General features: G+C 35.8%; 1 protein-coding gene across 1 annotated transcript in view; it reads left to right on the forward strand.

The window, feature by feature from the left end:
* Positions 1–3,565, forward strand: part of CEP76 (centrosomal protein 76) — a 60,968-nt gene extending 57,403 nt beyond the window's left edge. Inside the window, exons 11-12 of the mRNA XM_007951675.2 lie at positions 2,623–2,840; positions 3,427–3,565. Coding sequence (XP_007949866.1) covers positions 2,623–2,840; positions 3,427–3,565 — 357 coding nt within the window. The remainder of the gene's footprint in view (positions 1–2,622; positions 2,841–3,426) is intronic.
* Positions 3,566–16,794: the final 13,229 nt, after the last annotated feature.

A 16,794-nucleotide genomic window follows, 5' to 3' on the forward strand; every position in this document is an offset into this window, starting at 1 on the left:
TGAACATTGTGAAAATGTCAGTTCTACCCAAAGCAATCTATACATTCAATGCAATCCCAATCCAGATCCCATCAACATTCTTTAGGAATATGAAAAAACCAATCATTAACTTTATATGGGATAGAAAGAGACCTCAGATAAGCAAAGCACTATTGAAGAAGAAGAACGTAGGTGATCTCACACTACCAGATCTCCAAACCTACTATACAGCCACAGTAGTCAAAACTGCCATGACAAGAGCAGACATATGTACACCCATGCTCTTCATGGCACTATTTACAATAGCTAAAAGATGGAAACAACCTAGATGTCCATCAAATCCAAACTATGGTAGATACACACAATGGAATACTATGCAACCCTAAAGAATAATGTAGAATCTGCAAAACACCGCATAACATGGATGAACTTGAAGGACATTATGCTGAGTAAAGTAAGTTAATCACAAAAGGACAAATATTGTATTAGTCCGTTGTTGTAAAAGTCAAGGAAACATTTATCTATAGAAGGTTATTTTCTTTGTTGCTTACCAGGAGTGGTAGGTGAGGGGAGGGAATACTGTTAGATAGATAGAGGTAAGTTTTGATTTGGATGAAGAGAAGGGCAATGTACCAAATGTGAGTGATCAATATAGTGGCATTGAGAATGAGAAAGAGAGAGGTACATGGGAAGTACAGACAACAAAGATGAACCCTTTTGTACATATAGTCTGGTGTGGTCAGTGAAGGCAAACACGGGTATATGGGTGGACAGGCTGAACTATTAGGTAAGTCTATGAAGTGAGGAGTGTACCAAAGAACATGTATAGGGTTGGCAGACAATGGTCCTATAACTATGTATGATCTGAATTCCCAGGTGTATAGTGGAGCTTATAAGGGGCAAGGTTGTAGTCACTGCTTCGTCATAGCCAGCTTCCCAGAGGGACTGAGTAGTTGAACCTGTGGGCTCGGGACCATAGTCGCAGAGGCCATCAAGCTCAATTGGCACAACATACTACACAAACATTGTTTCACCTTCTACTGTGGCGGGTAGCGACTGAGATCTTAAAAGCTTGCAAGCTGCCATCTAGATGCAACGATGGGTCTCTCCTCATCCAGAGCCAAGAAGAATGAAGAAAACCAAAAATTCATGGAAACAATTAGTCCTAGTGACTGATACCCCATCCAATCTGCAGCCTATACGACTATGAGACTAGAAGAACTAGATGGTGCCCGGCTACTGCTGTCAACCAGTTGGAAGAGGATCTATGTAGGAGATCCTGGATAGACAGGGAGAGCAATGTGGACAAAACTCAGAATCATTTGGAAAAGAAAAAAAGGGGGGGTGGGACCAGGTTTCCTGGCCCGATAGAGCCTGTTGGAACTACTGAGACTGTGGCCTCTAGCTGCCCTTCAGGTCTGGCATTGAACTCACACCTGTGGCTGCTAGCCAAACAATAGATAGGCATATGAATTGAACACTTACCTGAGGTAGATACACTACTTGGAGAGAACAAGCATGAGAGAAAGAAGGGCTGCTTATGCACAGGGAGACAGCTCAGGGGCAGGAGTGCATGGAGGGATGGACACAGGAAGAGGTAACTGTCAGGAGGAAGTAGGAGAGGAGATGTTGCATTGTGGTAACTTGTGGTCAATGTCATGAGACAAAGTGTATGTGAACTGCTGTATGGAAAGTGTATTTGCTCTGTAAGTTTTCACCCAAATCACAATTAAAAGGAAAAAAAAAAAAAGATGGACCCTGATAGAATGGGAGAAAAATGTGGAACTGAATCTCATAATTATTAGAAGAACAACCACACTTACTGAACTGATTGAAACTGGAAGTCTCTGAGACTATTGCCCTGAGATACTCTGTAAACCTTGAATTGAAATTTATCCCTGTGGTTACCTTTTATCTAAATAACGTATTTGCTCACAAAATAAACAGTATTACCTCTGAGTAGTGTGTTTCTTTAAGAAAATCATCTATATGAGACGAAAAGGTCAACAATTATTTTCAAAAAAGATGATAATATAAGGGGGCAGGGAAACTAGACTAATGGAAATGAGACAACCAGAACAGAAATAGCGAGAATGTTCATGCTTTGTGAAGAATGTAACCAATGTTACTGAGCAGTTTGTGTAGTAATTGTTGAATGGGAATCTAATCTGCTGGGTAAACCTTCACCAAAAACTCAATAAAATATTTGAAAAAAGAAAAATTACAGAATTTGGGGCTTTTATGAACATAATTATATTGATGCGTTTTGACTTTTTCTAAGGAAAACATGATGCCTATAATTCCTTTTATTTTTATTTCTATTCCTGTAATAAAAGGAACTTTAAAAAAGTATAACAGGGTTCAGAAATCTTTTTTGGAATGCATTAAAATAATCAACACATCTTCTATAATTGGTTTCTTAAATGTAAACATCCAAACCAAAAACCAAACAACTGCCATCGAGTTGACCAACTCACAGCAACCTCCCTTGGGTTTCCAAGTCTGTAAATCTTTACAGAAGCAGACTGCCTCATCTTCCTTCCACATAGTGGCTAGTGGGTTTGAACCACCATCAGATCTCCTTAAATATAAATATATTTAACTTTTTTTTTTTTTTCTCTCTCTCTCTTTTGATTGGCATAGGATCTTGGCCTCACTACCATTTGGGAAGACCAGCTTTCCTATCTTTTATCACCTGCTTTGGCTTCCTATGAATTTGAACGTACGACAAGCATATCTGCAGGCAATGAAGAATTTCAGGATGCCATAAGGAGGGCTGTACCTGATGGTCACACGTTTAAAGGGTTCCCAATACATTTTGTGTATAGAAATGCAAGGCGTGCGTTTGCCACATGTCTTCGGTAAGGTGTAGTTTATGGAATTATAAATATTTTGGCTTAGAACTCTTAGTGATTAGTTAGTCCAATTCAAGAATGATGGAGCCATATGGGGAGCTTTCATAAAATATACTTGACTGAACCTACTTGCTGCAAATATTGGTGGTTTAGGTCTGAATGCAGTCCCCAGTATATGTATATCTTGATGTATTTCTCAATGATTTCAGTGCAGTCTCAGTTGAGAATCTCTGATCTTCTCTGATGCACTTTTTTAAATTTACAGATTATGAGGAGATAACCTACAATTTGAATAGCTTGGCTGAGATTACAGAGCAGTTGGTTGCAGAGACAGGATTTTTAAAATCTATTTTACATACTGATTTAGTGGTACTTCGGAAGAAAGGCTTGGTGATCTACTTCTGAAAAATCTGCCATTGAAAACCCTACAGAGTGCTTGTTCTGTGACACCTGTGGTCTTCATGAGTCAGAATTGTCTTGACAACAATGAGTTTGGAGTGTTTTTTTTGTTTTGTTTTGTTTTTTTCCACTTGGGAATAAAAAAGTAAAGGCTATTCACTTCTTAATTGAATAAATTTTCTTCCTTGCATAGGTCTCCTTTCTGTGAAGAGATAATCTGTTGCCGTGGAGACCAGGTGCGACTAGCAGTTCGTGTTCGAGTGTTTACGTACCCTGAATCTGCATGTGCTGTTTGGATCATGTTTGCTTGTAAATATCGCTCAGTATTATAGGACTAACATTTCTATAAGAATTATAACTATTTTATTGCAATTTTACACATTGTACATTACTAGCTATTTTTTATAGCTATTTAGAGATTCTTTATTTTAAAATCACAATCTGTCTTAGATGTCTTATTTCAGTTTTGTATGTACTTGACTGATAATGTTTCCAAAAATAATGATGTGTATTTAAAAATTAAGAGTGAAAAACTTGTGTAAATATGATTAGAATTTAGTATAAATTAAGTGCATATTCTATTTTAATATTATTTTGTTTATATATACTCAGTAGTTTACATATAAATACAAGATTTATTCAGTTTTCTTTATGTTAATAAGTAATCAGAAAGCTAAATGTTTCTCTAAGGATTTGAGCCATAGTAAAACCAATATGATCATTAATTTTCATAGATTAATAGGATTATTTTATACAGATCGAGAGAATTTAACCACACAACAGATTTATTTATTACATAGGTGAAAATACATCCTGATGGATTACCACATTTACAGTTTGCTCTTGCCTTTAGTCATATTACTGACTTTTCAGAAATTTATGGTAAGATCTTGAAATAAGATGAGGAAAAACTAATGCCAGAAAAGTATAAACATTAATAACAAAAGTAACCTCACGTGAAAGTATATGAATGTATCAATATTTATTAGTTCTATTCATTATAAAAACAAATTGAGGGTTGTTTTTTTTTGTTTGTTTGTTTTTTAATTGTTGTACTCCTCTGTTACGGCACTGGCAAATTGTGTCCTATATTTCATATTGGTTATCTGTCACTGATTTTTTGTGGTCGGAGGATTCTTTTCCAGTTCCTTCTTGGATTCCATCTTCTGAAACCACTTTTTTCTCTCTTTTTTCCCATTGTGGTGATAAAAACATCAGACTATATGTAACCAAGTCAGAATCATTGTGTGAAGCCACTGAGAACAAGCAGATGCCACTTCATGCTATTTGTTTTAAAATGAGCAAATTTTTCGTTAGTTCTAAAAGTGAACAAAAATAAGCACTACAAAGACTATAGCAATTTAACTTTTTGTAAGAAGCTGCATGATATAAATGATGGGTTTCACTATCCATTTAGCACCTTGTGCATGGTTCTTAATTGGGTTGCTATATCCATCAGTCTTCTTAAATTAACCATACATAAGTTGGCTACGCAAGTTATTAATCCTTTCATCACTTTAATTAACCATTGCGAACAAAATAATGTTAGTGGAAAATGAAAATCTAAAAGCATCTTATGTATACTTTTTGTTTTGTGATATTTATGATTTAGCTTGTTTAAAAAGTTTGAAAACATTACTATTCCTTTTCTACCGATTCTTCATAGAAAATGATAATCAGACCTTATGAGATTGACTTAAGAGAATTGGCAAAATAAGAATTAAGACATTTCTATTATATTGCCAAAATTAACATCAACAGAGAGAAATTGCTTGTATCTTCTAACTTTTGGGACAAACTAAGAGGCATATGTGAAAAGGCAGACTATATTATGATCAAGGCTGTATTAAGGTTGGACTTCCTACCTTACTGTACTAGAGTAACACACAGATTTCAAATGTTCTTTTGGTATAAATTCTAAAATAAAATCGCTTTTTATACACTGGCATGAATTATTTTCTCTGGAAATTGCTTATTTCAACAGATTATGCTGTGTTTATCACTAGAATTCTGGCTACTCTTCCTACTACTAATTTTTTTTTTAAGTTAAATTTACCTTTTATATTTAAGGAGCTCTAGTGGTACAGTGGTTAAAGAATTTAGCTGCAAACCAAAATGGTGGTTCAAATCCACCAGCCACTTACTGGAAGAAATATGAGGCGGTGTGCCTCCCTGAAGATTTATAACTTTGGAAATTCTACTCTGTTCTATAGGAGTACTATTAGTCAGAATGGACTCCAAGGCAGTAGGTTTAGTGGGTTTTCATATTTAGCTATCATAAAAGTTATTTTTTAAATTAAAAACAAAATGTTTTTCTAATGTCTGTAATGCATTCTGTATTAAAAAAAAATTTATTGTGTTTGGGTGAAAGTTTATAGAGCAAATTGATGTATCATACAGCAGTTCATGCACATTTTGTTTTATGTCATTGACTGCAGTTCCCCACAATGTAACAGCTCTTTGTAATGTGTTCTTTTTGACAGTGTATGTACTAACATAGTCCTTCTCTCTCCATATGCATATGTATTTATATTATAGTCATTTTTATGTAGTATATCAGAAACCTAGAAACTTGATTTTTTTATTATTCAAGCATGAATTTGTTGAATAAAACTTACTAATTCATTTCCAACTAATTGAACACCTAATTGCCTTTTAAATGTTTTCTAATATTGAGGTATACATTTTTAGCTATGATCTGTAAAAACATATCTATAACCTGGCAGCTCTGGAAAGTACATACATTTTTAAGCTCCCCTTTTTAAAAAAAAAAAAAAAAAAAAAAACTTCATAACAAAGACAAGATTTAAGGCCAATGAAGTGTGGGTTTTTTATTTGAGAAGAGCCTTGCTCATAAAGTAGTATTCTGTGCCAGATAACTGATCATCAGAAGGTATTAGTAATGAACCATGAATTGGTTGAAATAATTCATTCATACTCTTGATTTCATGTTCTATACTAAATAAGAAAATGGCTTAAGTTAGACTACAGTTTTCAGTTTAATCATTTTTCTTTAACTCTTAGATAATAAATACTTAAGTACAGGAATTAGATGATATACCAGTGAAAAACCAGTTGTTGTGTGTTTTGTTTCTCTTGTGCCGCTCTAACAGAAAACACCACAAATGGGTGATTTTAAACAAACAGGAGTTTATTCTCTCACAGTTTGGGAGGCTAGATGTCCGAGTTCAAAGTGCCAGCTGTAGGGGCTGGGTGAGAGCCCCCTGACCTTGGGCTTCAGCTCTGCCTTTCATTAAGTAACAGCGAAATATAAAAACCCACCAAACCCCCTGCCTCTTGCTCCCAGCCCACTGAAGCTGGAGATATGCTTAACTCAGATAGCTGCTGGCTGCTGAGGCTTACAAACACAAGGTCATCAAGTAAAATAACACAGTCCCGATTATTTAGCATTACAACAGGCCACTAATTAAAGTCCATTAACAGTCCCAAGATGGCAGGCCATTGAGATGAAGTCTTGGCTAAATGCAGGTTCTAAGCAAGCCAAAAAAGCTGTATTCTTAAGTCTTAGAAGCATATCACATCCCGAAGGCAGCTACTCAGCTGCTCCCGTAGATTCCACCATGGAGCTGATTACCAGTCTCATCATGGGGAATAACTACATCCAGCTGCCCAGCCACTCAAAGCCAGATCCAGCCAAGTTGACACACAACTTAACTACCACACTGTGAGATTGATTCTGATTCTTGGTAACCCAGTGTGTATCTGATTATAGTTGCGCTCCATAGGATTTTCAATGGCTAATTTTTTGGAAGTAGATCTCAAGGGTGGACCCAAGCCACCAGCCTTTCAGTTAGCAGTCAAGTGTGTTAACCATTTGTATCGAAATAGCATTGAGATTGGCAAAGGCTATATAAAAATCTTAAAAGTAGATAAACACATAAAGTAGAAGCCATTCAGTTTTGAAGTATCTTAACATGATGTGTATAGCATACTCTGTATTTAAAGCAGAAGTTTAGTTATGAGCATTAATGTATTTAAACATGAGTGTTGAACGTTTAATATTTTCTTTTGAGAGTTAGTTGGCATAGTCATTGTGATTAATTTTGACTTATATTTGGTTTGTAAATTAACTACTTGATAGTAATGTTGAAATTGTTGTTGTTGTTGTTATGTGCCGTCGAGTCAGCCCTGACTCATAGTGACCCTTCCTTGGGTTTCCGAGGCAGTATCACTACGGAAGTAGGATTGCCCAACCTTCCTTCCGAGGAGTGGCTGGTGGATTTGAACCTCCAGCCTTCTGGTTAGCAGTCAAGTGCCTTAGCCACTATGCTACCAGAGCTCCCAATGTTGAAATAGGCATGTTAAAAAGAAAGAGGAAGTTGTTAGCTGGCATTCCTAGAAAGATTTTCTCTGACTCCTCTAAATTTTGACCTGTCTGATATTCTAAAACTTTTTTTTTTTTTTTTTAGTGTTTTTGAAGTTACCTATTTTTTTTTCCTCCCTTTTCCTTTTTGGCATCTGATAGCGCTAGAGTCTTTATCTTAAATTTATGCTATTTTTAGATGTAATTTTGTATTTCATGGCCTGGAATTATAGAATTTTGGACTTGAAAGGAATCTTAGGGCTTTCAAACCACTTAATTTACAGATTAATGAGATGGAGATCCAGAGAAGTTAAATTCCTTTCCTAAGGATACATATCTGTAGTGGCAGATCAGTTCTAGAACTCAAGCTCTGGCTTTAAGTTTTCTTCTTTTTGCTATATCTCAGGATGGACAAGTTAAGTTTTTCTCTGCAGGAATGGCATTATTGGGTATGACTAAGTAACCATCCAACAGATAATGTAGAAAATTTTTATAATGCCATGAGCTACTATTTCTTATGTTAAAAAAAAAAGAAAAAAAATGTTGCTCACTCTTCTGGCCACCATACCAATGTTCTCTTTCTTGTCTTAGTGGTTCTTAGTGTTTCTCATTCCTTAGAGGTAGGAATATGGAAGGCATGTGTCTCTTACAGTACCTATCACATAACCTATCCAAAATTACAGTAATATATAGGGTTTTGAGGAGCTCTGGTGGCGTAGTGGATAAGACATTTGGCTGCTAACCAGAAGGTCAGTGGTTCAAACCCACCAGCTACTCCATGGAAGAAAGATGAGGCAATCTACTTCTGTAAAGATTTACAGCCTTGGAAACCCAATGGGAGTCACTATGAGCGGGAATCAACTTGATAGCAGTGAGTTTTGTGTTTGATAGGGCATCAAGTTGCTGACGGGGGGTCAGGATTACATTTTGGGGAGTATGCCTGGAAGAGCTTAGGCAATGAGTTGTTGTTGTTGTTGTTATGTGCCGTCGAGTCGGCCCCGACTCATAGCGACCCCTCCTTGGGTTTCCGAGGCAGTATCACTACGGAAGTAGGATTGCCCAACCTTCCTTCCGAGGAGTGGCTGGTGGGTTTGAACCGCCAGCCGTCTGGTTAGCAGGCAAGTGTCTTAGCCACTATGCTACCAGAGCTCCCTAGGCAATGAGATTAGGTAATAATAGGAAGATATGAAGAATTTTACTATTTGGTTATTTGCAAGACTGAGTGAACAACTGAGGTAATGGGATAGTAATCTGTATTCAGAAAACATTTCACTTGTATTCAATTTGTAAATTCTGAGAGAATTCTGAAATCCAGTCACAAATTAGGTGTAACTGGCCAGGTTTTATTTAACTTTCACCTAATTTCTTTGTCAAAATGTATTGTGAGGGAATAGTAGTATGATAGTACAAAACGAGACAATTGTCAGAAGTTAACAAAAACCTTACTTGATTTGATCATAAGCAAACATTTGATCATAAATTTTTAGTTTTTTAAATAGCTTTATTGAAATACAATTTGCATGCCATACAATTCACTCACTTAAAGTATACAAATCAGTAGTTTTTAGTATAGTCACAGGTTTGTGCAGCCATCCAGGAAGTTAGAACATTTTTGCAACCTCAAAAACAGTCCGTATAGGCTTCATCTGGCCCTCCCTTTCTCATTCCTAAGAAATCACTGCTAGACATTTGACCTCTATATTTCCTGATTTTAGACATATAAGTGGAATCATACAATATATAGTCTTATGACTGGCTTTTTCACATAGCATAGTGTTGTAGCATATATCAGTACCTCATTCCTTTTTATGGCTGAGTAATATTCCACTGTATGGATATTGTTTATCAGTTTTCTCCATTGATGGACATTTGTTTTGTTACCACCTTTTGGCTATTATAAACAATAGTATTATGAACATTGTTAAAAGTTTTTATGTGAACATGTTTTTATTTCTCTTGGAGTAGTAGACTTGCTGGGTCATATAGTAACTTACATTTAATCATTTGAGGAACTGCCAGACTGTTTTCCAAAGCACTGTAACATTTTATATTCCCCCTAGACATTTATGAGAGTTCTCTGAGAGTTCTCCTTTTCCCACATTCTCTCCACCACCTTGTTACTAACTGACTTATTTATTTCTAGCCATCTTAGTAGGTGTAAAGTAGTATCTGATTGTGGTTTTGATTTGCATTCACCCGGTTACTAACAATGTTGAGCATCATTTCATGTGCTTTTAGGCCATTTGTATGATTTTCTTCGGAGAAATTATTCAGATCCTTTGTCCATTTTTAAATTGGGTTATTTGTATCTTTATTATTGAGTTTTAAGAGTCTTTATATATCCTCAATACAAGTCCCAGATCAGATATGATTTGTACTATTTTCTCCCATTCTGGGAGTTGTCTTTTCACTTGCTTGATGGTACCCTTTGAAGCACCATTTTTTGTAAATTTCAAGAAGTCCAGCTTATCTATTTTTTCTTTTGTTGGTTGTGATGTTTGTTTCATATCTAAGAATCTGTTGTCAAATTCATTCATGAAGATTTATCCCTATGTTTTTCTTCTAAAAGATTTAAAGTGTTTACTTTAAGTTTGCTTTAAGACCTTTTAGCCTATGATCCATTTTGAGTTAGTTTTTGTACATGATGTGAGGTAAAAGTCCAACTTCATGCTTTGTCACGTGCCTTTCCATTTGTCCCAGTACTACTTGTTGAAAAAAACTATCCTTTCACCATTGTATGGATACAAATCAATTATGTGAGAATTAGTTGACCATAGATAAATACATGGGTTTATTTCTGGATTCTCAATTCTATTACATTGGTTTATATGTCTATCTTTAGGCTGTTATCATGCTGTCTTGGTTGCTTTTCCTCTGTAGTAAGTTTTGAAGTAGGTAAGTGTGAGTCTTTCTGCTTTGCTATTCTTTGTGAAGATTGTTTTGGCTATTCTGGGTCCTTTGCAATTCCATATGAATTTTAGAATCATCTTATCAATTTCTACAAAGAAGTTGGCTGGGATTTTGATCTAAACCCAAACCAAACTCACTGCCATCAAGTTGATTCTGACTTATAGCGACCCTGTAGGCCTGCCCATAGAGTTGCCAAGGCTTTATCATGGAAAACTGCCTCATCTTTCTCTTGTGGAACAGGTGGTGGGTTTGAACTGCTGACCTTTCAGTTAGCAGCCAGATGCCTTAACCACTATGCCACCAGAGCTCCTTGGAATTCTGGTAGGGAGTGCCTAAGTCTCCCAATCAGTTTAGGAGCATTACCATTTTAATGTTGAATCTTCTAATCTATGAGCATGGGATGTTTTCCTACCTATTTATATCAGCTTTAATTTCTATCAACCGTGTTTTATAGTTTTCAGAGCATTTTATTTTGTTAAATTTTTTCATAAATATTATTCCCTAAGATTTTCTATGTATGAGATCATGACTATATATAGAAATATCTGTCAATAGAAATATTTTTACTTCCTTTCCAATATGGATGCCATTTATTTATTTATTATCCATCTGTCTCACTGTCTGTATCAGGCTATTTATTTACTTTCCTAACTGCCTTGGCTAGAACCTCCAGCAAATTTTGAGTAAAAGTGGAAAGAGTGAATATCCTTCTCTTATTCTTGATATTAGAGAAAAAGCATCTAGTCTTTCAACATTAGGTATTAGTGTTAGCTGGGGTTTGTTTCTCCCCCTCCCCACCATACCCCCATAGATATCTTTTCTTAAGTTGTGGAAATTCTCTTCTACTCCTAGTTTTCAAAGTGTTTTTGTCATGAAGCATTGTTGAATTTTGTCAAAATGCCTTTTCTGTATTTATTGGTTTGATCATCTGACTTTTGCTTTTTATTCTGCTGATACATGATGTGTTACCTGAATTGATTTTCAGATATTAAACCAATCTTGCATTCTTGGGACAAATTGCACTTGATGATGGTGTATAATTCTTTTTATATGTGGCTGGATAGTATTTACTAGTATTTTGTTGAAGATTTTTATGTTTATTTTCATAAGAGATCTTGGTCTGTAGTTTTTTTGCTTGTGATATCTTTGTCTGGTTTTGGTATCAGGATAATTCTCACCCCAGCGAATCATTGGTGAGGTATTCTACCTGCTTCTAGTTTTTGGAAAAGTTTCTGAAAAATCTAGTATTAAGTGATGAAGTCATCTGGCTTTTCTTTGTGGGTAACCCACTTCCATCAAGTCAATTCCAACTCATAGCAACCCCCATTGAGTTTCCAATACTGTAAATCTTTACAGAAGTAGATTGCCTCATCTTCCTCCTGTGGAGCAGCTAGTGGATTTGAACCCCCAACCGTCTGGTTAGCAGCCAAATGCCTTACCCACTACACCACCCAAGCTCCTTTTCTTTGTGGGTAGTTTTGCTTATTAACTAATTCAATGTCTTTGCTTGTTACAGATCTATTCAGATTTTTTATTTCTTCTTGGGACAGTTTTAGTAGTGTTTGTGTCTATTTCATCTTAAGTTACTTAACTTTTTGGTGTGTAATTGTTTAGATTATTTCTTTTTAGTTTTTTTTTATTTCTGTAAGATCAGTAGTATATCCCCTTTCATTTCTAATTCTAGTAATTTGAGTCTTTTCTTTTTCTTTGTCAATCTAGCTAAAAGTTTATAAATTTTGTTGATCTTTTCAAAGAAACAGATTTTGATTTAGTTCATTTTCTCTATTATTTTATAAACTTCCTTTATAATCTTTATTTCCTTTATTTTTCTTGCTTTAGATTTAGTTTTCAAGTTTAGTTTTCGCTCCTGTTTTTCTTAGGTGGAAGGTTAAGTTATTGATTTGATGTCTTCTTAATTTAAAGTCAATTACAGCTATAATTCCCTCTAAGCATTACTTTAGGTGTATCTCATAAGTATGTTTTCATTTTTATTGATTTGAAAGTATTTCCTGATTTCCCTTTTGATATCTTCTTTTACCATTGGCTATGTAGGAGTGTGTTGTTTAATTTCCACTTATTTGTGAGTTTACAAAATTTTCCCTGTTACCCTAATTTCATTCCATTATAGTTGGAGAACATACTTTGTGTTAAAGTTTTATATTTATTGAGGTTGTCTTAGGCCTCGCATATGGTCTCTCCTGGTTAATGTTCCCTGATTGTTGTTGTTGTTATTTGCCCTCGAGTTGGCCCGACTCATAGCGACCCCTCCTTGGGTTTCTGAGGCAGTATCACTACAGAAGTAGGAATGCCCAACCTTCCTACTGAGGAGTGGCTGGTGGGTTTGAACCGCCAGCCTTCTGGTTAGCAGTCAAGTGCCTTAGGCACTATGCTACCAGAGCTCCTCCTGTTCCCTGATTAGTTGAGCAGAATTGATTTGATGGCATCTAGCTACAAAAATCTTCCTTTATTGCTTTGTTTTGTGTTAAGTGAATATTTTCTCATTTTAAAATTTTTTATTGTGATTTGGGTGAAAATTTACAGAGCAAATTTATTTTCCATATAGCAGTTCATACACATTTTGCTTAATGACATTGACTGCAGTTCCCTGCAATATAACAGCTCTCCTCCCACAGTTAACTTCTTCACTGTGTCCTTCCTTCCCAGGCACTCCCACCCATAAGTGAATATTTTCTAATGTAACATTTAAATTTCTTTAATTTTTTTTCACTGTACTTTTGGTAGTTATTTTTTTAGTGGTTGCTCTGGGGTTCACCATGTACATTTTAATTTATCAAAGTCAGCTTCAGATTTATACTATGTTAATTCCAGTGATCTATGTAATTTTAAATTTTTTAAACTAAAGTTATAAATAATGTTTAGAATAAGACTTAGTTTTTATGGCAATATAACTGAAATTAGTATCTTTGGACTAGTTTTAAACTGTTAAGCTATAATCTTCAGTGTATGTTATTAAGCTTGATAATGAGAATTAAATAGCTTGTATATTATAAGTAAAGGTTGTTTGAAATATAGTAAATAATTTAATTTAGAAATGATTTCTTTGTAATTTTACATGGCATTACATGGCGAAAGAATATTAAGATTCTTTTTCAAAGATATTTTCGGCATCAGTTGAAATCCTTTTGAAATATGTCTTAAGTGGTATATTTTTCTTATAAAAAATATAATAGTAAAATCCAAGTAATTTTTTATGTTTCTTAAGCACTGAACAATGCTCATTTTTGTGTTGTATAGTTTTGTGTTATGAATTGCATGGGTAAAACTAATAACAGGATACTGGTATTGTAGTGACAGGATAACTGGTATTATCTGATTCAGTAATTTTAGGACTGAGGCAATCTACTCTCCCTGGGCCTCACTTATTTCTTTGTAAAACTGAGGTTATAACAGTTGACATGTCTGGAATTACAGGTCTGGATTAAATAATCTCTTATCCTAAGTCATTCTTAGGAATGTTGTGTAAACAATGTTTTATCTTATGTTAAATCAGAATAAAGATATAAAACAGCCTAAATATTCTGGGTGGTTACTTCAGTGTTCTGCTATAGCTAAAGAAAATTTGCTCAAGATTTATAATCATAAGACATAAAAAAATTAAAATTTGCCGGTATTAAAATGAAAATAATGAATTATGGTTAACACTGAAAATGTGGCATTATAGCAGTATCACAGTTAAAGAATGACCAGTAATTAGCACATTTTGTGAGGGAATAACTTTAATACCATTAAAATAATAATAAAAACAACCAAACTCACTGCCTTCAAGTCAGATCTGACTCATAGCGACCCCTCCTTGGGTTTCCAAGGTGATATCACTACAGAAGTAGATTGCCCAATCTTCCTTCTGAGGAGTGGCTGGTGGCTTTGAACTGCCAGCCTTCTGGTCAGCAGTCAGATGCCTCAGGCACTATGCCAGCAGTGCTCCTGTTAAAATAATAGTGTTAGGAATTTGGTTTAAAATATTATAACTTTAGGATGAGATCTGAGGTCTCATGGCTTACTAATTTCACTGTCAGTGATTTTTTTTTTTTTTTTTTTTTGTAACATCTCTTAAGGATTATGATTGCTAGCAGAAAGTAGGAGTAAGTACTCTTCCAATTCCTGAGAGGAGTGGATATGAAGGGAAATAGATTATGCTCTGTTAATGACTACTGACACAAGATCAAGAGCCAAAGGAATTAACAGAGGAGTTCTTGGAAAAACCTGAGAAAAAAGCACTACTAAAATAGAAGGAGTAGAGCCTGAACTATACCCTTTTGTAAAAATTACCAAGACAAAGCTTAAATGCTAACCAGAATGTGCCTAAATCATGGCTTATTCAACGGAACTAAAAGGTCAGCCATGTTTTATGTTGATTACATTTTGGAGAAATGTAGTGGCTCTCCTTGAGAGAGAAGTGAGCCTTCCACAGGGTCAAGTAGAATGCAAGAGTGGAGAGCAGTTCTGTGAAAATGTCATCATGAGCAGGTCTAAGAACCTCTCCATACATACACCAAGAAGTACAAGAGATCTGTGCTTAGCCCTGTGGGACTCTGAATTGATAGGCAGTGGACTTCAGCAAGGACTTGTGCATAGAAACAAGTCAATGATGAACCTCATGATAGGAAAAGTACTTCTTCCATGGACCCTGCTCTTTCTCCTCCTGTCATGTTGGACTGCTAGCTGCTACAGACTACATTAGCAGGGCATACAGAATAACAGTGGTAGTGAAGTCTGCTCTCCCAGTGAATCTATGGCTTGCCTATGCACAAGAAAGGGAGCCCCACTCAGCTCTGAAATTAGTAAGACATCTCCCTGTTGATCCACTTGGGGTGTGCCCTCCCCTCTGCCTCCTGGTATGACAGAAAAATTATTGCCATGGTCCCAGTTGGCCCATGGCTTACCTGAGTGTGGGAGACGGTTCTGAGATAAGTAGACCCTTATATAGTAGGGGAGAGAGAACAGCAAACAAAGAAGACTGCACCCAGCACCGCTCACAGTTCAGTGTGGGCTTTCTGATCAGTTTGGGAGCCACTAAAGGACTAAAAATGTGCACACCCTTCTCACACAACAAGGGAGAGAGCAATAACCAAAGAAAGTAGGCTGTACCCCTCCCAGATGGATTGATTAGTGCATGTTCTCTATTCTGTTTGGGAGCTGCTAAAGGATAGAAAACTTAGTCTGGACTTTTACAAACAGAGCTATCACAGAGAGGGAGAGGGGGCTATCAAAGAAAGGGGAGAGAGTGGAAAGCAAAGTCTGAAGACTGTGTCCACTTAAGAGTTTCTTGCAGAAGGTAGTGCTGTTGAAAACACTGAATACTTGGGATACTACAAAAAGCCAACCACTTGTAAAATTCTGATGTTGGCTTCAAGAAAAAATTATAAGGTACAAAAAGAAAATAGAAATTATGGTCCATCCAAGTGAATGAGATGGAGAGGAATTTTAGCTGTGAAAGCCAGAATAATGAACAGACTGGAAGAATATAACACAATATTAAACAAGCTCAAAGAACTAAAGAAAAACAGAACAAAATGAAATCAGGAAGATGATGAGTGAAGGAAGTGAGAATTTAGATTAAGAGATAAACCCAACCTGTTGCTGTTGAGTTGATTCTGAATTGTAGCAGTCCTTTAAAGTAGAACTGCCCCAAGGATGTGATCTTGATGGAAGCAGACTGCCACATCTTTCTCTTACGGAGTGGCTGGTGGTTTCAGACCGTTGACCTTTGGGTTGCATCTGAGCCCTTAACCACTGTGCTACCAGGGGTCCTTAAATAATGAAATAGATGTTATAAAAAGAAACCAAATAAATACCAGAGCTGAAAATGACAATAATTGAAACAAGAAACTCATTGGAAGGATTGAACAAATTTGATCAGGCAGAAGAAAGAATCAGTGAACTGGTGGCTAAGATAATAGAAGCTGTGGAGGCTGAAGAGCAACAAGGGAGGACAATCAATATCACTGAGCACAGTGTATTGGAATTACAGGGAAACATTAAGTGAACCAACATATGCATCACAGGAATCCCAGAAGGAGATGAGAGATAGATAGGAATAGAAAGAATATTTGCACAAATAATGGGAGAAAACTTACCCAATCTGATAAAGGACATATATATTGCAAATTCAAGTAGGATAAACACAAAGAGGACTATACTGAGACACATTATAATCAAGCTCTCTAAAAAGAGAATTCTGAAAGCAGGAAAGAAGTGAACAGTCACATGAAAGGATCCCCAATAAGAACAAATATTGGTTTTTCCCTAGAAAGCTTAAAGATCCAGAAGGCAATGAAATGACATATTCAAAATGCTGAAAGAATT

The sequence above is a fragment of the Orycteropus afer genome, unplaced genomic scaffold, assembly GCF_000298275.1.
Source record: "Orycteropus afer afer isolate SDZICR_OR568_19922 unplaced genomic scaffold, OryAfe1.0 scaffold00307, whole genome shotgun sequence".
In the NCBI taxonomy this organism is placed as follows: domain Eukaryota; kingdom Metazoa; phylum Chordata; class Mammalia; order Tubulidentata; family Orycteropodidae; genus Orycteropus; species Orycteropus afer.